At 34.8% G+C, this 23,597-nt stretch overlaps 3 protein-coding genes across 5 annotated transcripts; all 3 read right to left on the bottom strand.

The window, feature by feature from the left end:
* Positions 1 to 1,524: 1,524 nt before the first annotated feature.
* Positions 1,525 to 12,991, bottom strand: LOC135153015 (pentatricopeptide repeat-containing protein At2g33680-like). Of its 3 annotated transcripts, none has more exons than XM_064094589.1 (3): positions 10,189 to 12,786; positions 2,716 to 9,084; positions 1,525 to 1,913 (listed from the first exon to the last, which is right to left on the bottom strand). In XM_064094589.1, exon 1 carries the CDS (start codon positions 12,784 to 12,786, stop codon positions 10,660 to 10,662), a length of 2,127 nt encoding a protein of 708 aa, XP_063950659.1. In that variant the 3' UTR covers positions 1,525 to 1,913; positions 2,716 to 9,084; positions 10,189 to 10,659. The 3 variants fall into 3 exon arrangements, with proteins under 3 accessions (XP_063950659.1, XP_063950660.1, XP_063950661.1); XM_064094590.1 differs by having other exon boundaries at positions 1,525 to 1,959; XM_064094591.1 differs by lacking the exons at positions 1,525 to 1,913; positions 2,716 to 9,084 and adding an exon at positions 9,380 to 9,430 and having other exon boundaries at positions 10,189 to 12,991.
* Positions 12,992 to 16,921: 3,930 nt separating this feature from the next.
* LOC135152897 (F-box protein CPR1-like) lies at positions 16,922 to 18,136 on the bottom strand. Its single transcript, XM_064094062.1, has one exon. It carries the CDS (start codon positions 18,134 to 18,136, stop codon positions 16,922 to 16,924), a length of 1,215 nt encoding a protein of 404 aa, XP_063950132.1.
* Positions 18,137 to 21,657: 3,521 nt separating this feature from the next.
* On the bottom strand, positions 21,658 to 22,863 carry LOC135152898 (uncharacterized). Its single transcript, XM_064094063.1, has one exon. It carries the CDS (start codon positions 22,861 to 22,863, stop codon positions 21,658 to 21,660), a length of 1,206 nt encoding a protein of 401 aa, XP_063950133.1.
* Between the last annotated feature and the right edge of the window lie 734 nt (positions 22,864 to 23,597).

Below are 23,597 nucleotides of genomic sequence, written 5' to 3' on the forward strand. Positions count from 1 at the left end.
AAATATATAAATAATTTGGATAATTTCCCCGATATGTATATAAATTTATTAGAATTTATCATTAGTTATTATACTATTAGGCGGAAATTTTATTTTATGATTTAATTGATGAATGAAATATTTTTATCTTGGTAATATAATATGATATTTTTAATTAATTGCTTCTTTAGAAATTTCCATTAATTTTTTTCATATACAACATTGTCGTGTCAACGATATTGGGATTATCTTAATTCATTCTCATCTGACTTTCTAGTGAAATTTGTAACAAAAATTTATAATAAAAAAATTTGTGTGAATCATTTTCAAATTCCACAGGAAATTATGGTAGTGGTTTGGTTTTCGTGTTTTTATACTTACTATGTTTTAAATTAATAAATTATATCTTTTACTTATGTTAAATTGGTTGAATGTTAACAAAATATTAAATAAATTAGGTAGCTAAAATATTTTATAAAAATTGTATAAGTAAAATACATATATGAATTTCTTTCTAAATGTATTTTTCAGATTCTTAAATTGTATAAGAGCAATTTATAATTTTCACTTAAAAAATAATCAATTTGAACAAAAAAATCAAGAATGGATTATAGTTTGGGATGGAGGGGAGTTTGTTTGAAATGTTTTAATAAACTCTTGATTTTTTTCCTTTATGGTGTAAGATTTTATTTTTTTTATCTGTTATCTTATAATAACCGGTTTCCTATAATAATAGCATGTTGTGGTTTAAATTTTATCAAAATTTGGTATATGGATAAATAAATAAAAATAGTTGTGCATTATCCATTTTTTAAGTCTCATATTAAATTTTCTAAAAGTGTCGGACAAATTATAATCAATTATGTTATTTGACTTTTTTTTTCATATTTAATTAATCACCTTGTTTAAATTCTAGACAAAATAACCCAGGTTTCATAACTTATAATCACAGTTTAGCAAACACGGTCCTTTTTTTTTTTCCGATCTGCTCCTTGTGCCATCATCATCATCTTACAGTTATCATTCTCATTGTCATCAACTTATAATAATAATATGTTCTCCGCATATCATTTGACAATAATAATCTTCCATTTCATAAACTTCCCAGGTTGCTATTTTACTTGACCCTGAATTGATGTTCTCTATGTTACTATGTAGAATAATCTGTTTTGCAGTTATGTATGTGTTTCAGGCTAGTGAAGCTGAAAATGTCAAATTTGTAGAGGTGTGTATTTGCCAAAAAAAAATCACCTGATGAACGTAATTTTGTACTCCCTCCGTCCCTAAATACTTTTCCTGTCTTTGTTACATATTTGCCAACACACACTTTTTATCATTAATATTTTTAATTTTATATCAGTATTAAATATAAAAATTTCGCCGTATTAAAGTACTCGTAAATACGAAACTAACAAGATCACTCATGACTATATTTAGTCTTATAGATTAGACGTAAATTAGTCATTTGTCTTAGGTTATGAACAGTCCCAACATATCAAACAAAAAAAGTTTTTTGGCAGGGAGGGAGTAATATTTAGCAACTCATGCGTCAATCATAGACATCTATACTTTATGCTTTCCGGAAAATATTTCACAGGAATATATATAATTAAACTCTAGAGAAATGAAGCTATTCAGCTGTAAATGGCTACCTGATTGTGATCCTAAAGCTATAGTCTTTCTTTGACATGGCTATGCTATGGATTGCAGCATCTCAATGAGAGGTAAATATGCACAATTCACGTACATATATATCACCAAACGCATAGTGAGAATATATGATTAATATAACAGGGACATGGCATGAATCCGCAGGTGCTGCTCATCAACTTGTGAGGGCAGGATGTGCAGACAATGGTATAGATTATGAAGCCCATGGAAAGTCTGATTACAAATACTGATGATCTGGTTACCAATTGTACCGAGCATTTCTCCTGCATTGTGGTATGCTTTTCCTTAGAAACCCAGAAATGATTCTCCCTTTCATATTAAAAGAGGTGAAAATGAATTCAATCCTGCATATTTGTTCTTTTATACTCCCTCTGTTCTTTTTTATATGACACTTTTGACTTGGGCACGTATTTTTAGGTGGTTTGAACGGGTAGTAAAAAATATTATTTTTAATTGGTTTTTTTTGTGAATTAAAATTTTGATTACATATTTTTATTCAGAAAAAAAATATTCAAAAATAATACTTTTAACTACCCGGTCAAAGCACTTAAAAATGTGTGCCAAAAAGTCAAACGTCATATATTAAAAAACAGAGGGAGTAATCACTAACACACAATTAAAAAAGTTTGTAAATTGTTTTACAATTTCACTCAAGAAATTAATCTTCAATGTAAAATATGCGGAGGCAAAATGCAAATAAGTTGAAAGGTTAATTTCTTATTCTGATGCATTAGTTTTTCCATTTTTCATCTTTGATTACTTCGGAAGTATTACATAAAAGGCATGTCATTTTACTCTCCAGAATATAACCCTTTCATCCCTTTGATATATCAGACAAGATAGAACGCCTAGAAGGGACATAGTGAAATTATCCGATTAGGTTACTGCAGGAAGAATGGTCCTTCTAATTATTTGACTGATGGGGCGAACAAAAAGAAAGTTAGGTAATATACACTGGATTCTTATTCCTATTTATATAAAAAAAAATCTTGCACATATTGCAATCGTAGATGCATGCAATTTCTGATAATTTAAGTGATTAGTACAATATGTACATATACTGACCTGATTCTGTTGGCTAATATCTAGGTTGCAGATGACATAAAACCAAATCAGATGGTGAGAAGTGTTCTTGAACAGCTTGCCCGAGTAATTTCTACTTGGAGAATAATCTCAACACTGATGTCGCCTTTAGACATGTTGAAGCAATAAAAGAGTTATCCTTAAGTTAAGTCCCACCTTTTTCTTCCATTTTCAAAACTTCCTGAACATGAAGCACATATCTGGATCAGGAAAAAGAATTTCATCCATGCTTCTGTACACGGCAGATACGGTCCAACCCTTATTGCCATAAAGGAGTTCCTCGATTACAAACTGGTTTCCAATTGATGCAAACCACCAGTAGTATTAAAAAAATTCTTCCAGAGGTGAAATAACAGCCCATAAATTAATAATTTTCCACTATTTTTTCTTTCAGTTATTTATAGATGCAAGGTTCATGCTTGCATAGTACTAGAATTCAGATAGATACTTCATGATATATTAGATAAAATCCTTTATGAATTCGAGTTAGCTCACTTGTTTACCTTGTTAGAATGTCAAACTCTTCCGGATGTTTAGTTAATGAATAAAAACAAAATGAATAAATAAGTGCAGTAGGAAAATGGCTGGCAGCAAGGTGGTCAAATAAGCGTGAGTAAGTGAAATGGGTTGTTGTCCAGAATACACACATGAAAGTCTCACAGCCAGCTACATGAAGTTTAATGTTAGAAGTCAAATACGTGTATGAAAGTGGTCATATCCAGAAAAAAAGGAGGCTGTGCAAACTACAACACACGGCTGAAGAAATCAAATAACATAAGGTGGTAGAAATAAAAGAAACTACGGAAGCTCCTCCTGGATTCAAGGTAGGCTGCTTAAATATCCACATGTGAAACAAAGAAGAAGGAGATCAGAATGTGTGTATGAAAGGATGAAAAAAAGAAAACAGCAAGCTGGCAATGCATGCATGTGTCCTTTACTGATCCCATGAATTAAGGTGACCATATTAATAGCAGCTAGGTGACTATGTAAGCTGTGATCTTAACCTGCTTGTATTCTAAAGTCTATAAATAGTTTCTGTGTTTTATATTTGAAGTAGTACCGAGTGAAGAAAAACTGAGAGAAGTAAAAGAGCCGAAGCTCTCTGTGAGAAAAGAGAAAGGTTGTAACCTGTTGTATCAAGGAAAAGGCTGTAGCCTAGAGTTTGTAATACTCAGATATTAATATATAAAGTGTGTGCTTGTTATACTCAATATTTAGTTTAATTTTCATAAAAATCCCATACACGTTTCCAACAAGTGGCATCAGAGCTAGGTTATTTCGGAGAAGAAAAAATGTCAAATATGATGGTGCAACCACAAATCCCGAGGTTGACGGCAACAAATTACGGGAACTGGAGTATCCAAATGAAGGTGTTACTCGGTTCATACGATAATTGGGATATTGTCGAAAGTGGGTATGACAAGCCCGAGGATGAAGCCGTTCTTTCTGATGCGGAGAAAACGACGTTAAAAGAATCCAAGAAAAAAGATCAAAGGGCATTATATACAATTATTCAAGGAGTTGATGAATCAACCTTTGAAAAAATTTCAAATGCAAAAACGGCGAAAGACGCGTGGGAGATTCTGCAGAAATCATTCCAGGGTGTCGAGAAAGTCAAAAAGGTTCGGCTCCAAGTTCTACGTGGGGAGTTCGAAAATTTAAAGATGAAGAGTTCCGAAAATATTGGTGAATTTGTTACGCGTTTGAAAACGGTGACAAATGAGATGAAAAGAAATGGAGAAAGTCTTGATGATGTTCGGGTCATAGAAAAGTTGCTCCGTTCATTAACAAGAAAATTTGATTATGTTGTGACATCCATCGAGGAGTCAAAAGACTTGTCCACAATTTCTATTGATGAACTCGTAGGTTCTCTTCAAGCCCACGAGCAGCGAATGAACCAGTATGATGATGCAAGCCATTTGGAAAAGGCGTTGCAAAGTAAGGTGTCCGTTGGTGACAGTTCTGGCAGTAGCAGTTCTACACGTGGCAGAGGTGGCTTTAGAGGTGGCTACCGTGGTGGACGAGGACGAGGAAGACAGTCCTTCAATAGAGGCCAGAATTTTGAAGGCTATCAGCCATTTGGTCGTGGTCAAAATTTCAGAGGCCGAGGACGAGGCGGATATCAACAAAGAGGTGATAAGTCTCAATATCAGTGCTATAACTGTAATAAATATGGCCATTTCAGTTTTGAGTGTAGAGCACCAAAGGTGGAAGAAAAAAGTCATTTTGCTGAAGCAAAAGAAGATAAAGATGTTGGCTCTGCTATGTTTCTCACTTACAAAGGAGATGAAGGAGGCAAGAAAAATACATGGTATCTTGACTCGGGAGCCAGCAATCACATGACTGGTCATAAGGAATTATTCACGGAGATAGACGACATCATCAGCGGAGAAGTTACTTTTGGTGACTCGTCAAAGATTCCGGTCAAAGGAAAAGGTACCGTCACAATCATGACAAAGAAAGGTGAAAAGAAATATATAAATGATGTTTATTATATTCCTGCTTTGAAAAATAATATTATCAGTCTTGGCCAACTTGTGGAGAAAGGATATAATATACAGATGCAGGACAATTCCCTCATTATCAAAAATAAAGCTCAGGAATTGATTGCAAATGTGGAGATGTCAAAGAATCGTTTGTTTACGCTTGATATGCAAACCAAGGTGCAAAAGTGCTTAAAGTCGGTCATTAAAAATGACTCGTGGTTGTGGCACTTGAGATATGGTCATCTTGGATTTTCTGGTTTGAAACTATTGTCAAAGACAAAGATGGTGGACGGCTTGCCAGAAATCAACGAACCAGAAAATTTGTGTGAAGCATGTGTAAAGGGGAAGCAACATCGACAAAGTTTTCCCGTTGGAAAATCATGGAGAGCCAGGAGGCCATTGGAGATAGTTCACACAGATATTGCCGGTCCATTTGATATCTCATCACTTGGAGGTAATAGATATTACCTAACATTTATTGATGATTTTAGCAGGAAAAGTTGGGTGTATATCATCAAAGAAAAGTCGGAGGCTCTTGATAAATTCAAGGAGTTCAAAGCACTGGCAGAAAAGCAAAGTGGTCATTACTTGAAGGTACTCAGATCAGACAGAGGAGGCGAGTATACTTCTAATCTGTTCAGAAGTTTTTGCAGAGCACATGGAATCAATCATCAGTTGACAACGGCCTATACTCCTCAACAAAATGGCGTTGCAGAAAGAAAGAATCGCACTATTCTTGACATGGCAAGGAGCATGGTGAAAGCAAAGCACTTGCCGAGAACCTTTTGGGCCGAAGCCGTTCTATGTGCAGTTTATTTGTTGAATCGCTGTCCAACAAAAAGTGTCAGAAACAAAACTCCAAATGAAGCATGGAGTGGTAGCAAACCATCAGTGGGACATCTCAGAATTTTTGGGTGTATTGCATATGCCCATGTTCCAGATCAGAATAGAAAGAAGTTGGATGATAGAGGCGAGAAGTGCATCTTTACCGGATATGACAAGAGGAGCAAGGCGTACAGACTCTATAATCCTCTGACGAAAAAATTAATCATTTCTCGAGATGTTGAGTTTGATGAATCAGATTATTGGAAATGGAGCGGTGAGGAAAGAAAAGTTGCTGGGTTATTTTTTAATGATGATGATGATGGCAATGATGACCCCAACATAGAAGCTGACGAGGATGATGATCAAACTCCTCCACAAAGTCCGAATCAACAAACTCCCGCATCAACACCATCTGATTCAAGTGGAAGCAGAAGTTCAGGGGGAGCAACTAGAAAAATGCGGAGTCTGGATGATATCTACGAAGCTACAAGTCCGGTACAAACAACCTTTGATTATTCATTGTTTTGTTTAATGGCTGAATGTGATCCAGTTACATTTGAGGAAGCTTCTGAAGAAAGCAAATGGAACAAAGCCATGGATGAAGAAATTGGTGCAATAAAGAAGAATGATACTTGGGAGCTCACAGATCTTCCAGAAGGACACAAATCAATTGGTGTCAAATGGGTCTACAAGACAAAAACAAATCAAGACGGAGAAGTAGAAAAATACAAGGCAAGGTTGGTGGCTAAAGGCTACAAGCAAAGATACGGAATTGACTATGATGAGGTGTTTGCTCCAGTTGCACGAGTTGACACCATCAGACTTCTTACAGCAATTGCTGCTCAAAATGAATGGAAGATTTTTCAGATGGACGTGAAGTCGGCATTTCTAAATGGTTATCTCGAAGAAGAAGTCTACATCGAGCAACCTCAGGGATATGTTCAGAAAGGCCAGGAAGATAAAGTCTACCGGCTAAAGAAAGCGTTGTACGGACTAAAGCAAGCTCCGAGAGCGTGGAACACAAGGGTTGATGAGTATTTTCAGAAAAATGGTTTTGTGAAGAGTCCATATGAACATGCACTCTACACGAAAACAAATTCAGGGGGAGATATTATGATCGTTTGCTTATACGTGGACGACATGATATTTACCGGAAACAATCCCGGTATGTTTGATGATTTTAAGAAAGTTATGACTAATGAATTTGAGATGACAGATATTGGTCAAATGTCATACTTTCTTGGAGTCGAGGTGAAGCAAAGCAAAGACGGAATTTTTATGTGTCAGAAAAAATATGCCGAGCAGATTTTGAAGAAGTTCAGAATGGAGGAATGTAAGCCAGTGAGCACGCCAGCAGAAGCAAGCATAAAGCTCAGAATTGATTCAACAAGGGAGTCGGTAAATCCGACGTTGTTCAAGAGTTTGGTTGGAAGTTTAAGGTACCTAACTTTCACTCGTCCGGATATTATGTATGCAGTCGGATTGGTTTGTAGGTACATGGAGAAACCGAAGCAAGATCATTTCATGGCAGCTAAAAGAATTTTGAGATATATTAAAGGTACACTTGATCATGGTTTATTTTACACTCATTCTCAAAATTCAAAATTAGTCGGCTATTCAGATAGTGATTATGGTGGAGATTTGGATGACGGGAAAAGCACTTCAGGGTATGCTTTTCATATTGGCTCGGCGATATTCTCATGGTCATCAAAAAAGCAACAGACAATCGCTCTCTCAACATGTGAGGCGGAATATATTGCAGCAGCAGGAGCAGCGTGTCACGCTATGTGGCTAGACTATATTTTGGGCGAGTTAAATCTTGTCAAGAAAGAACCGGTTACTATTTACGTGGATAATAAATCCGCTATTTCACTTGCGAAAAATCCGGTGTCACATAGTCGAAGCAAGCACATCAACATTAAATATCATTTTCTTCGTGAAAAAGTGAACGATAAAATCGTGGAGTTGGTGCACTGCAGGACGGAAGAAAATCTAGCAGATATTTTTACGAAGTCATTGAAGCCAGATGTGTTTCAGAAAATGATAACAAAGCTCGGAATGCAGAGGCGAGTTTGAGGGGGAGTGTTAGAATGTCAAACTCTTCCGGATGTTTAGTTAATGAATAAAAACAAAATGAATAAATAAGTGCAGTAGGAAAATGGCTGGCAGCAAGGTGGTCAAATAAGCGTGAGTAAGTGAAATGGGTTGTTGTCCAGAATACACACATGAAAGTCTCACAGCCAGCTACATGAAGTTTAATGTTAGAAGTCAAATACGTGTATGAAAGTGGTCATATCCAGAAAAAAAGGAGGCTGTGCAAACTACAACACACGGCTGAAGAAATCAAATAACATAAGGTGGTAGAAATAAAAGAAACTACGGAAGCTCCTCCTGGATTCAAGGTAGGCTGCTTAAATATCCACATGTGAAACAAAGAAGAAGGAGATCAGAATGTGTGTATGAAAGGATGAAAAAAAGAAAACAGCAAGCTGGCAATGCATGCATGTGTCCTTTACTGATCCCATGAATTAAGGTGACCATATTAATAGCAGCTAGGTGACTATGTAAGCTGTGATCTTAACCTGCTTGTATTCTAAAGTCTATAAATAGTTTCTGTGTTTTATATTTGAAGTAGTACCGAGTGAAGAAAAACTGAGAGAAGTAAAAGAGCCGAAGCTCTCTGTGAGAAAAGAGAAAGGTTGTAACCTGTTGTATCAAGGAAAAGGCTGTAGCCTAGAGTTTGTAATACTCAGATATTAATATATAAAGTGTGTGCTTGTTATACTCAATATTTAGTTTAATTTTCATAAAAATCCCATACACGTTTCCAACATACCTGTTGTAAATTTCAGGTTTTGGTACCTTTTCTTGTTGTCCATGATGAGGCTGACAAAGTGACTGATCCAGCAGTAAGCAAGCTACTATATGAAACGGCTTCTAGCAGCGATAAAACAATTAAGTTGTATCCTGGACTGTGGCACTCACTCAGTTACGGAGAATTACCTGAGAATTTAGACATCATCTTTTCAGACGTCATTGCCTGGTTAAACAAGAGGGTAGTAGAATTAGGAAATGGACAATTAGAAAAAGAAAGGAAAATCAGAAATGACACTGTAGAAACAGAAAACTCCAGCCAAAACTAGCAGACTCATAAAATTCAAGTGAGCTGAAAGAAAGTAATGCATTCAAATAGGGTTTCGTTATACACAGAATCAAAAAAAAAAAAACTATGTATTTGTTTTTAGAACCATTTTTATTCCAATTTTGTTAGATATTTGTTTTCCATGAGCTTGCAACTATATTTAAATTGTTGTTGCTTTCAGCCCAACCTGAAATTAGCAAGTAATCCATCCTGAACCAACTTAGTTAATGCTTGATACTGAGAACTACAAAATAACCAAAAGAATTGCCATAGATTAGAATGTACAATAGCGAGTGTCCAAATTCCAAATTAAGAAGTATAGCAAAATGTACATTAAAACAAATAAAGAAAAGGAGAAGTAGAAGTAGAGATCAATGTCAAGTTAATATCTGTATTTCAGTAATGAAGTAGAGATTAATGTGAAGTTAATATCTGTAGTTCAGCAATATGGCCAACATTTTGTAATTTATATACCAAGAATAGAAAGAACAGAAAAAGGGAATTTAATTATCATGCATGCATCTATCACACACATAAAAAAAAATATATGGAGCCAATCCACAGTATACAAGCATACTAGGCAGTTACTTGCTAAGAGAGAATCACTTCACTACTTAAGTATCAGATATGCAGCATTGTTCTATTGTTTTTTCTTTTCTGTGAGACTGTGCAATGCTTGTTATATATGATTTTGATCAAGTAGGATTGACTATAATGAGCTCCAATAGAAGGTGTGTGCTCTTACTATTTCAATAGAAATTCATAGCCAGCTATTAAATGCAAACAGAAATCACCAATTCTTTTGCTGGTTAAAAATACCATTTCTATATCGATTTCTATCCAGGAAGCAATTAAAGACTCGTAGTTGTATAAAATATATAAACACATGCAGATAATTAAAAATTGAAATGAGGATCTCATTATTAAATGACAACTTAACAGCTCTACCTCAAAATTTTGTAGTAAATTAAACATAGCTCAAGTACGGAAGTTACTTCATACCTCTTATTGTTGCACAGCTTCAATAAGGGTTTTCTCTAAGTTCATCTCACTTTGAAAATTCTCTACTTTACGCTTACTTCTATAATCTCAATAGCATATTATGTACACCGACTTCAGACCTAAGAGCATAAGTCAACAGATACCAGTCGTTCCTCATGGCCTTTATATTTTCCCTGAAGTATGACTTCACGTAAGCAACTCCAATCATAGAGGTAACAGGAACTATCTATTCAAGTACCAAGGATAAGGTGCAGCTCCAATCATTTACACTTCTCTTCCAGAGTGGTACCAACGATTTCCAACACAATATTGCAATTGATTTGCAGACTATGGCTGGGCAGGTATGGACAGAAAAAAAATTCTGTTCTGCTGGCAGAGTATAGGATAGATGCACTCTAACGTAGATAAATTGACCAATTGAAGTTAATAGACACATGAAATATGGCTGTCAAATTATCTTCATCTCAATTCTTAGCCCTCGAAACCCATTAAGGTTACATCTAAATGTGCCCCGTAACCTTCATCCTTCATTTGTTTAGTCAATGCTTGTAATTCAACCCGTATGTGGTCAATTTTTGAATGTAGTTGATCTCCAACGACAAAGACATGTATATGATTTTTCAGCTCAATCCAACTACACCCAGGAAGTTTGCTCACTCCTCGAAGTTTCATCATCTTTCGTACACGCTCCACATCTTCTCGCCTTCCTAATACTTCGTAAATACCTGACAACAAAACATATGTAGATGATTCTCCTGAACCTAGTTCCATCAGTTTCTCTCCTGCATAAACCCCCAGTTCATAGTCACGGTAGTTTCGACAAGCACTTAACAAAATTCGCCACAAGTGTAGACCATGATCAAAGGTTATTGTCTCAATTAACTCTTTTGCTTCGTAGAGCTTTCCTGCACGGGTCAATATATCGACCATGCATGAAAAATGCTCCACTCTTGGGGTAATACCATATTCATCAGACATCATTTTAAAATAGAACCAACCTCCATCTACCAAGCCCTTGTGACTACAAGCATTGAGAATGTGAACAAAAGTGACACTGTCCGGGGTTGTGTTCTCTAGTTGCATCTCTTGGAAAAGTTCAAGTGCTTCATGACCATATCCATTATGAGAAAGACCTGAAATCATTGAATTCCATGACACCACATCCTTATTAGGCATTCTTCTAAAGACAAGATTACCATCGTTCAGGCTTCCACACTTTGCATACATCATCAACAGGGCACTTCCAATTGGAACTTCCAGACCAAATCCAAATTTAATGGTATGAGCATGGATCTGCTTTCCCTGATCCAAACAAACAAGGTTAGAGCAAGCTTTTAGAACACGGGCCATAGTTAACTCATTTGGCATAACGCTTTCTATCTGCATTTTACAGTACAAGTCGATAGCATATTCATTCTCCTCAGCTTCAATGTACCCTCCAATCATGGAAGTCCACAATACAATATCAGGTTCCTGCAGATAATCAAACACCTTCCTAGCATCTCCTACACAGCAACATTTAGCATACATACCAACCAAAGTTGTCATTAAATGAATTTTTGATATATATCCCGACTTCACAAGAAAACCATGACCTTGCTTTCCCAACTCCAATCCACCACTATCACTACAAACATTTAGGACAGCAACGAGGGTCGATTCATTAAACTCCACCTTGAAAAATTGCATCTTAGAGAACAAACTCAAAGCCTGTTCAGAATCCCCTGATTGCGCCAGCCCAGTGATAATTGCTGTCCATGTAATAGAATTCTTGTCCCTCACCAACTCAAATGACATAATGGCATCTTTCAAGATACCACACTTGACATACATTGTAACCAAAGCATTGCCAACAGACGAAACCAAAGAATACCCAAGCTTAACAACAAGACAATGAAGCTGTTTACCAATAAAAACATCATCACTCGACGTCAAAGCACTAAGCACACTAGTAAAAACAAACTCATTAACACCTCCAACATCTTCCCACATCATCATCTTAAAAACCCCCAAAGCACCAAACACAAACCTCTCCATAGCATACCCCGAGATCATCGAAGCCCAGGTAACCGAATTCCTCTCAATCATTCTATCAAAAACCACACGAGCATCACAAACAACACCCAATTTACAATACATATTAACCAAAGAACTCCCCACAAAAACATCATAACAGTATCCAATCTTCATTGCAACCGAATGAACTTGCTGCCCAACAAACAAATCCAACAAATTACAAGCAGCATTACAAACCCCCGGAAAAGTATGACCATCAGGGACCAACCCAACTTGTGAAAGCAAGAGTTTGAACAAATTAATAACAAAGATTGAATTTTGAACACAACCCAGTTGAGAATGAGCATTGATGAGAGTGTTGTAAGAGACAATGTCTTTTTCTTGAATTTCTTGAAAAATGAGGTTGGATTGGGGCAAGTGTTGGCACTTGGCATACAAGTTGATGAGAGTGTTGGCTATGTAAGTTGATGATAGTTGGCCTGTTTTGATGATGTGGGCATGAAGTGTTTGGCCTTGTTTCAGGTGTTTGTGTTGTGTCAGGTGGAGAATTTGAGACAACAATGTTTGTGTGGGGAGTTTCATCAAGGTTTGGACCGTTTGGTCCTGTGTTTCTCGGGAATATTCTCTTTATTTCATGTCTGAAAACGAGTTGTATCGGTGTGGTGTATCATGTATGTATAGAGGTTACTGTAACTCAGCTGTGTATTTGCGCTTGAATCATTGTCAATTCACGATTATCTCTTCTTTTCTTGCTAAAGAAATTGTAATGCGAAAACTATGTCTGATTATTAAGCCTGATTTATAATTCTGATCAATATGTGATTGAATCAATATAGTTTAATTTTAGTAAGGTACATAAAAATTCTGGTACCCTTTTTTTTAATCCGAGCTCAAATTTCGTAAACAATTTTTAAAAAAAATAATAATAATTAGATATATCTCTTCACATAATTCGATATGCTTATTTGAATTGCTTCATCCTTCCCACTCCTTAGGAGGATGCTCATTTGAGTTACCGTTAGCTTTTTCAATTTGATTTAACGAAATGCAACCGTTACTCTGTTGAGTGGTTTATATGAGATTAAAAATTTCACAGTGATGCGGATGATAGCAAGGTAGCTTTTCCACCTACATGAAACGAAAAAAGTAGACTTGTTCAAGCATCTATGGTAAGGAAATGAGTGAGGTAACCTTTCCATATATATGAAACGCACACTGCCTAGTACAAGCCAAATTTAAGCTGTGAATTCTGATGCTCAACAAGTTGGGGCTATGGTGTGGCTTGTGTGAGTTTAAAGATTGGACCGTGGGAAGGAAAGTGCAAACTGTTAGCAATGCCTCTAGATGATTTCGACGTTATATTGAGCATTGATTTCCTATTGGCAGCTAAGTGCTCAGTGCTTTTGAGGATTTTGAGGAGTGTCAGAACAATGGATCATGCAAGGAAAGAAGCGCGCATTCGCGCTACCAGGCATTTGCGGGGAGGGGAACCCAGTTCCTGCTCGTTTCGTATCAATCTTTTTCAAAAAGATGTTTGACGAAGGCGGGGCCATTTTGTTGAAGTTGCTGTTTCACACCATTCAAAAATGACATTGGGCTGAAATAAGTGATCCAGTTGATAATTAACTCTTATTTTTAAATACAATAAACACAATAAATAATGAAGGAAAGTGAGTAAATTTACTATAACTTTATATTATTTCAGTTCTATGTGTGTGAAACAACAAATTACTGTAGTGTCAATTTTCTTTTCTGAAACAACTCTGTTGAGTTGAATTTAACTGTCAAATGCAAGTTCTATATCAATTGAAATTCGGTTAGAAATTATAAGGTCAAGCAACTAGGCTTATAAAACAGTTGATTCCATAATACCACCAAATTAGTTGTATTTTAAGTCTTCATCAAATTCAAATTCAAGAGAGTAATTAAATTTGGTCATATACATAGATAACTTAATTATAATCATCACTCCCTTAAAGTATTTACAGTAATTTTTAGAGTGATTGACACTTTGCACCCGTTATGTTTAGGCGCTTTTTCGATTTGGTCTTAAACAATTTTTTTTGGCAGTATGCACCCTAAAATTTGAAAAACGTTTCGCTTTGCACCCCTTTGACCACTCTCCGTTAATTGACCGTTAAAGTTAACAGATTTCAGGTTTTCACTTTGCACCCCACAACTTTAAATTTTTTCATAAATATTTTGAAATATTTTTTTTTTCAAAAAAATTATTTTTGAGACCTATCTCATTGCAAATTAATCACGTCTATACACTATATATGTGTGTGAGTAATACTTATAGTTATAATACAAAACAATTATTAGGATTAGCAAAAGCAAGCACAACCAAGTTTACTGTGAGCGAGCAAGGTAGCTCTGGGACAATGCAGTATTAGGGGGTTTGGTTGATGTTTTTGATAAATTTCAATCTCTGCAGTAGACTCGAGTTATTGGTTTCGGTTCTTAATTTTGTTAGTGATATTATATCATTTAGTTGACTCGTGCTACACTCAGTTTAATGCCTCTTAACCTTATCGTATTATATATGAATTAATACTCGCACTTGTTGATGCTCTAATTAATTAATACATAATTTAAGGTCCTGTTTTCATCATCTACCCTCTGTTGCTTTGGAATTTGTCAATTCATTAGGTGCCATTCCATGATTGCTTCTCTCTATTTCAGTGTCTCCGTTGGCATCCTTGGCAAAACAGTGTGCATAATTTGAAGAACCATCGGTGAAGACAATTAGTGGGGAAAATGTTTTAACGTGGGAAAATATATATTTTTTTAAAAAAAATATTTCATAATACTCATGAAAAAATATTAAAATTGTGGGGTGCAAAGTGAAAACCTGAAATCTGTTAACTTTAACGGTCAATTAACGGAAAGTGGTCAAAGGGGTGCAAAGCGAAGCGCTTTTCAAACTTTAGGGTGCATACTGCCAAAAAAAATTGTTTGAGACCAAATCGAAAAAGCGCCTAAACATAAGGGGTGCACAGTGTCAATCACTCTAATTTTTATATATGGACTTTAATTTTGAGTAATCCTGCAGGGTCAAGTTTAAATCACATATATATGACCTAGAGGTAACTTTGCACCAGCTTAAACAACCCTGGCTTGTCATATAAGTTAATTTACACTAGTTTGAAGGTAACCAGATAATTTATGTATAATTTGAGTGTGAGAATTACAGTAATAAATTTTTTTGTAGTGTTATATTCATATATGTGCTCGAAAAACTTACAAGAAAAAGCATGAACTGGCTTAATCCATCAGCAGTGATATCAGTCAACCTAACAAACTTAATGAAGTGTGTTTATCCAAATTCAGCTAGTTGATATATATCAGAGATCAGACAATGATATTTAAATGTAAGTTTACATATAAATTAAGAAGTATATATTGATTGGACATGCTTGTAGAAACTGAGTGTGCCCCATGCATCTTCAAGAAAGACAAATTTTCACTTATTTATAGTAATCAGAAGCAGGTGAGAAGGTGAGCATGACCAAGAAAAGAAATGTTTTATAGGGAATTTTTTTCCCCCTTGTTCCAGAAATGTGTATTCTTGATATTTGATCTTATTTTTAGTAATTTAAAACAGAGAATAATAGTAACTATAACTATATATATATGGCATATACTAATCATACCAGCACAATTTCAAAAAACTTACTATTATAACAGCAACTGGTTTTTATTAACGCAAAGCTACAGCTTCTTTACTTTCTAGTACAACACAAGGCTACAGCAATTTCTTTCAAACTAGAGCTTCAGCTCCTTCTCTATCTGCTATCTTATTCACTCTACTAGTGTTCTCTACTACAGATGGACAGCCTTATAATTTATAGGCTTTAAATTTACATTCTTACAAACATTCTTACGTCACTACATATATACCTCACATTTTTTAACCTTATACATATTAATTAATAGCCTACCCTATTTTAAGGACATTATTACAACCTGCTGCAGCCTGTTATTTTTGACCATAAATATGAGAAACTATTATATTTTCTTCTTTTCTCATGCACAGCCACCTTTTATTTCTCCCATGCACAGCTACCATTACTTATAACCTTTGATTCCTTGAGCTGCTATAGTCACCTGTTTCGCCACCTTCTGATTTTATACCAACAGCTTATATTAGGATGCTTGTTTATATTTTCATTACACCACAATTGACCCTCTTTATTTTCTTGCGTTGATATTACTGCCTATCTGTTAAATCTATAAACCCCCAGTTGTTTATTTGACCAAGCTGCTGCTCTTTTATTTTCTCATATTCCACATTGGATGATGAGACGATGTTATTAATAGGTAAACATGTAATAATTGTTAGCAGAGACGACAATAATAGGCTAATTTTGAAAAGCCAGTTGGTCGATTAATAAATTTACCGGATCATACAAGTAGGCTAGCTGATCTTGGTTAATCAGTTGTTTGATTAATATATCAGGACACTTGAGCCTGTTTGGCTTACTTAAAAATCACTAAAACCTTTTTGTGCAAAATTATATCGAAAATAAAACTATATCGACTAACGGCAAAAGTCATCAGAATATCCAACTAGAGAAATACATGATAACATCTAAAAATGTAACATACCAAAATCATTAAATTATCCGACATAATCTATTAGAAAAAAACATGAAAACATCATAAAATGGAACATAACACAAGTACAGTAACGAAATTAATCAATCATTCTTTCCTAATTATCTTCTTCACGATTAGTCCACCTGACTTGTTTGGATCCCGGAATTGGAATTAGGCTCTCAGCATATTTGAAAACTTGATGTGGATCCATATAAATTGGGGCAATTCTGTGATTCTCCTCGTCAGATTTGTACAAAAACCATTCACCCCGTTCATCTTCTAGCATAAAATCACGACGGTTATAGTAGCCGAGTACAGAACTTATTGGGAGACCGACATCAATACTAAGCATCTTAGTCCATGATGCCTCAATTTCATCAGCACGAAGACATGCTTCATCAACTAATGTCCACAAGTTAAAGTATGTATTACTCGGTTGGTCGTAGTTAGAAATAGCCACAGCAATAGAGTCATTGAAGTCGATGATAACACCTTGAATATCGTTAAGGTCGTCGGTGATGGTAGATTTACCATCACCAATGACAGGGAGCTCGACTCCACAAACAAACGCCTCCGCCTCAAGGTTGAAAGCCATCAAACCTTTATAGCCTATGCAGAGAATAAAACCGTGGAGGCATAGATCGAACTTCTCCTTTTTTGGAACATCAGTGACCTCAATCTCTCGCCAAGAATTGCTTTTTGCAGAATAGACGGAAGACTTGACAATTGTGCTAAAAGGGGTGCAATGAGAGGCAACACTTACAATTTTACAATCCAAGTCCATAGTATCAACGCCAAAGCCAAAAGCACACCTTCTAAAACCATCATGTTCATGTAACGGAATGAGTTTAGATTGTTTGGTGGCAGGGTTCCAAAGATATACCTTATTTTCGAATACAAATTGATAACCTTCATCATGAGGGGTTCTGACAAAAATCGAAACACAAGCGATGCCACAATCAGAAGCAACCAAAACAGCTTCTTGAGGCTGGAAAGAAAACTCATCACCTTGAGAATAAGGATACTTAAGATCGGCCACAACTTCCTCAGCACCAAGCTCGACGAGTCCAAATGGGCCGTAGTAATCGACGCCATCATCTTCTTCGTCTTCTTTTGGAACAAAAAGGTGTGTAATTAGAGTTTCATCATCTCCTTTGGCTGTGATTGATCGATGGAGATGAGCTTTTATGAAAGTAGGGCTTGAAATTACGGAGAGCCACGTTTTGGACACTAATTTGCATCCAATCAAATGCTTCACAGGAAGCCGCACAAGCACCTCCATCAGCAGATCATCCAACAGTCCGTCGAGACTGAATTTTTGGGTTTTCATTTCCGATGTAGGGTTTCAAGCAGCTTTTCGGATTTGGGGTTTCAACCTGCAGCTTTTCTGACAGAACATAAGGAAAGCAAGTTATGTTTATTTGCAAGTAGTTTTATATCATTTTATTGTCTGATGGACTCCTAAAATTGAGTAATAATTTGTGATTTATTATTTAAATAAAAAATTATTCGAATTATAAAACAAAAATTTCATATTTATTATAATTTATACATGATTAAAGAAAACTATATTAATTCTAATATATTTATCTATGAAATTATCATTTGTATCCAATATAATGTACTTTAAAAAATTTAGCAAGATGAAAAGACAAAAAAAAATGAATAAATTATTAGATAAATATAAATATGAATAATATACATGAATATTATAATGTAATTAATTCGTAATATATAATTTGTTATTTTAATGATATAACTCTCACTCAAATTTTAATATCTTATTTTTTATGTAAGGAGCACTTTTAATGATATAAAATAAATAAAAAATTAAGATTTTAATAACTATTAATAAGATATAAAAGATTTTTCAAAAACATGAATTTATATAAATTAATTTCAAAAAAGACATTTATTTAAGTCTATTTTCCAAATATATGGTTAACATGTTCTCAAATCTAATATGCAAATTTTGTTTCGTTTTTTCTTAAAGTTGATTTCAACATTGTTTTGGGTTGTAAACAAAAATAAATTTTATTTCAAAATTTGAAATAAAATTGTATGTTAAATTTTAGAGGTTGTAAATCATATTTTTGAAATAAAATTTAAGAAAATTTAACTTTTTGAAGACAAGTTAGATTAACGGTATTTCTAAAAAAATAAAAATGTAAATAATTTGGTTAATTTCCCCAATATGTATATAAATATATTAGAATTTATCATAAGTTATTATACTGTAATTAGGCAGGAATTTTATTTTATAATTTTATTGATGAAAAACAAAAAATATTATAATTTTAAATATGAGATTAATATTTGAATTAAAATTTTCGTACTTAAAAATTAGTCGCAGCAAAAGAGTCATTGAAGTCCAGGATTGCAACTTGAAAATAGAGGAAGTTGGTGATGGTAACATTGCGATCACCAATAACTGCAGGGAGCTCAACTCCACAATACTATATAAACACCTCCTTCTGGAGGTTGAAAGCCATCATACCTTTATAGCCGATGCATAAGATTAAAAGGTGGAGGCATACCACCGAACTTCTCCCAGAATGGAACATCTGTGGGTTCCACCTTAATCTCTGGCCTAGAATTCCTGTTTGCAGAATAGAAGGAAGCTGAATAGACAATTATGCTAAAAGGTGTCGTCGTCTCATGATAGCCACCACGAACAATCACACAATCTAAGCCTATTTGTTCAAAGCCAAAGCCAAAAGAACATCTTCTGATCAAACCATCATGATTAGTATGAGATGGAATGAGTTTTAGATTGTTTAGTTAGTTGCAGGGTTCCAAAGATCATGTTCATGAGGGGTTCTGACACAAACACTATTGCCACAATCAGAAGCTACTAAAACAGCATCAGGCTGGACAAAACACTCGATCGCCTCGAGAGAGAATAAGGATATTTTAGATCCGCCAGAATTTCCTCAGAAACAAGCTTGATGAGTCCAAATGGGCCGTAGTTATATAATTGCTCATGATCTTCTTCGTCGTCAAAAAGGTGTCTAATAAGAGTTTCATCATCTCCTTTAACTGTGATTGAAGGACGGAGATGAGATCTAATGAAATTAGGGCTTGAAATTAGGGAGAATCATGTTTTGAACACTAAATTACCTCCAATCAAGTGCTTTACCGGAAGCCGCACAAGCACCTCGATCAGCAGATGCTCCAAAAGTCTCTCCACATTGAATCTCTTAGTTTCCATCTCCGATGTTAGGTTTTCAAGCGGATCCTCGGAAAGTCTCTCCACATTGAAAAAGTAATATATCTTCTTATTTTCACTAATTTAAATAGGCAATAATAATAACTATAATCATATAGGGCATCTATTAATCATACCAGCACAATTTCTAGAAGCTTACCTAATTTGCTTTACCTCTACTCTCGCATTACTTTTATAGAAGTTGCAATGCACGAATAGCTATAAAATATGTTAGGTAAGTCCTAAATATCAAGGGAAATAACAATTTTTTCACTTAAACAGGACAGATTGAAAAGAAAGCAAACATAAACTTTACTGCACAAACATTTTGGATTGACTACTTCCGGCTTGAAAGTCAGATTTAAAAACCTTAAAGTAGGGAAAGTTCACACAATATATGATGGAGATGTGCTCAAATTTTAGATCCGCCAGAATTTCCTCATAACCAAGCTTGATGAGTCCAAAAGGGCCATAGTTATATAATTGCTCATCCTCTTCATCTTCTTCATCGTCAAAAAGGTGTGCAATAAGAGTTTCATCTTCTTTTTTAACTGTGATAGAACAACGGAGATAAGATTTAATGATATTAGGGCTTGAAATTAGGGGGAACCAAGTTTTGGACACTAATTTACCTTCAATAAGTGCTTCACCGGAAGCCGCACAAGCACCTCAATCAGCAAATCCTCCAAAAGTCTCACCACATTGAATCTCTTAGTTTCCATCTTCGATCTTATGGTTTCAAACTGATCCGAAAGTCTCTCCATATTGAAAAAGTAATATATCTTCTTATAACTAGGCATAATAGTTTAATCTACAGATTACAAAAGAAAAAAAAAATATTTAATTTGCTTTCCTCTCTGGCATTACTTTTATAGAAGTTGCAATGCATGAATCTATAAAATATGTTAGATAAGTCCTAAATATTGAAGAAAAATAACAATTTTTTCACTTAAACAGAACAAATCGATTGAAAAGAAAGCAAACATAAGCTTTACTGGACAAACATTTTGGATTGACTACTTCCAACTTCAAAGTTAGATTTTAAAACCTTAAAGTAGGGAAATTTCACACGATATATGATGGAGATGCTCAAAAATTTTATTCCAGTCTCATGTAAGATCAGTGTTCAATGTTCAGAGCTAAAAATTGTGAAAAGGAAATTGCATTGAAAGATGAATACATATAAGAACCAGAAGTCATAGTGCTATATCAAAGTTATGATGAGGAGACTCTAAGATGCTGAGTTTATCCACTCCCTATTCCACATTGGATGTTGAGATGTAAGCATGTAATAATCGTTAGCAGAGACGATAATAATAGGCTAATTTTGAAAAGCCAGTTGGTCGATTAGTAAATTTACCTGATCATACAAGTAGGCAAGCTGATATTGACTAATCCGTTGTTTGATTAATATATGAGGACACTTGAGCCTCTTAAACCTTTTTGTGCAAAATTATATCAAAAATAAAACTATATATGTCGACTAACAGCAAGATTCATCAGAATATCCAACTAGAGAGATACATCATAACATCTAAAAATGTAACATACAAAAAACATTAAATTATCCGACATAACCTATTAGAAAAAAATATGAAAACATCATAAAATGGAAAATAACGAAATTAATCGATCATTCTTTCCTAATTATCTTCTTCATGATCAGTCCACCTGACTTGTTTGGATCCAGGAATTGGAATTAGGCTCTCAGCATACTTGAAAACTTGACGGGCATCCATATAAATTAGGGGATATCTGTAATTCTCCTCTTCAGAGTTGTACAAAAACCATTCACACGATTCATCTTTTAGCATAAAATCACGACGGTTATAGTAGCCGAGTACAGAACTTATTGGCAAACCGACATCAATACTAAGCATCTTAGTCCATGATGCCTCAACTTCATCACCACGAAGACATGCTTCATCATCTAATGTCCACAAGCTAAAGTCCGTATCACAGAAGTTAGAAATAGTCACAGCAATAGAGTCATTGAAGTCGGTGATAACAGCTAGAATATTGATGAGGTAGTCGGGGATGGTACCATCACCAAAGACATCAGGGAGCTCGACTCCACAAACAAACACCTCCGCCTCAAGGTCGAAAGCCATCATACCTTCATCGCCTATGCATAGAATAAAACCGTGGAGGCATAGATCGAACTTCTCCTTGTTTGGAACATCAGTGGGTTCAACCTCAATCTCTCGCCAAGAATTGCTTTTTGCAGAATAGATGGAAGACTTGACAATTGTGCCAAAAGGCTTGCAATATTGAGAGGCAACACAAACAATTTTACAATCTAAGTCCATAGTATCAACGCTAAAGCCAAAAGCACACCTTCTAAAACCATCATGTTCATGTAACGGAATGAGTTTAGATTGTTTGGTCGCAGGGTTCCAAAGATATACCATATTTTCGACTAAAAATGTATAAGGGATTCTGACCAAAACCGAAACACAAGCGATGCCGCAATCAGAAGCTACTAAAACAGCTTTTGCAGGCTGGAAAAGAAAGTACTCACCTTGAGAATAAGGATACTTGAGATCGGCTACAACATCAGCACCAAGCTTGACGAGTCCAAATGGGCCGTACTCATTTAAGCCATCATCTTCTTCATCTTCTTCAACTTCTTTTCGAACAAAAAGGCGTGTAATTAGAGTCTCATCATCTCCTTTGGCTTTGATTGATCGATTGAGATGAGATTTAATGAAAGTAGGGCTTGTAATTACCGAGAGCCAGGTTTTGGACACTAATTTGCATCCAATCAATTGCTTCACCGGAAGCCGCACAAGCACCTCAATCAGAAGATCATCCGACAGTCTGTCAAGACTGAATTTTTGGGTTTTCATTTCCGATTTAGGGTTTCAAGCAGCTTTTCGGATTTAGGGTTTCAAGCAGCTTTTCTATTATCTGGATGTTTAATCGAGAGAACGGAAGTATAGCAACTAGGCTCGTTTGGGTACCAGTTTTATACAGTATCATTTTGTTATTTGCCGGACCCCTAAAATTTAGTAATGATTTGTTATCTATAATTTAAATAAAAAATATTTTAGTGACAATAGACGATTTATAAAACAAAAAATTCATATTTATTATAATTTATACATGTTTAAAAGAAATTATATTAATTGTAATATATTTATTTACCAAAATTTAATATATTTACTTTAAAAATATATAGCAAGAGGAAAAGACCAAAAAAAAAAGAATAAATTATAAAATTAGCAAAAATATGAATAATATACATGGATATTATAATGTAATATACTGAAATATAATATAGTCGAAACATATTATTTGTTATTTTGATAATATAACTCTCACTCAAATATTTGTTATTTTATGTATGGGGCACTTTTTAGTGATACAAAATGAATAAAAACTAATATTTTAATAATTATTAATAAGATATAGGGGTGTTTTTTCAAAAACATAAATTTATATAAATTAATTTTCAAAAATACATTTATTTAAGTCTATTTTTCAAATATATGGTTAGCATGTTCTCGAACCTAAAATTCAACTTTTATTTTGTTTTTTTAAAGTTGATTTCCACATTGTTTCGGATTCTAAATAAAAATAA

Source organism: Daucus carota, chromosome 5 (genome assembly GCF_001625215.2).
Source record: "Daucus carota subsp. sativus chromosome 5, DH1 v3.0, whole genome shotgun sequence".
Taxonomy (NCBI): Eukaryota; Viridiplantae; Streptophyta; class Magnoliopsida; order Apiales; family Apiaceae; genus Daucus; species Daucus carota.

What these genes read in the sequence shown, in the direction of transcription:
- LOC135153015 (XM_064094589.1), bottom strand. Translation starts at nt 12,786, where the DNA reads ATGAAACTCCCCACACAAACATTGTTGTCTCAAATTCTCCACCTGACA.
- LOC135152898 (XM_064094063.1), bottom strand. Translation starts at nt 22,863, where the DNA reads ATGAAAACCCAAAAATTCAGTCTTGACAGACTGTCGGATGATCTTCTG.
- LOC135152897 (XM_064094062.1), bottom strand. Translation starts at nt 18,136, where the DNA reads ATGAAAACCCAAAAATTCAGTCTCGACGGACTGTTGGATGATCTGCTG.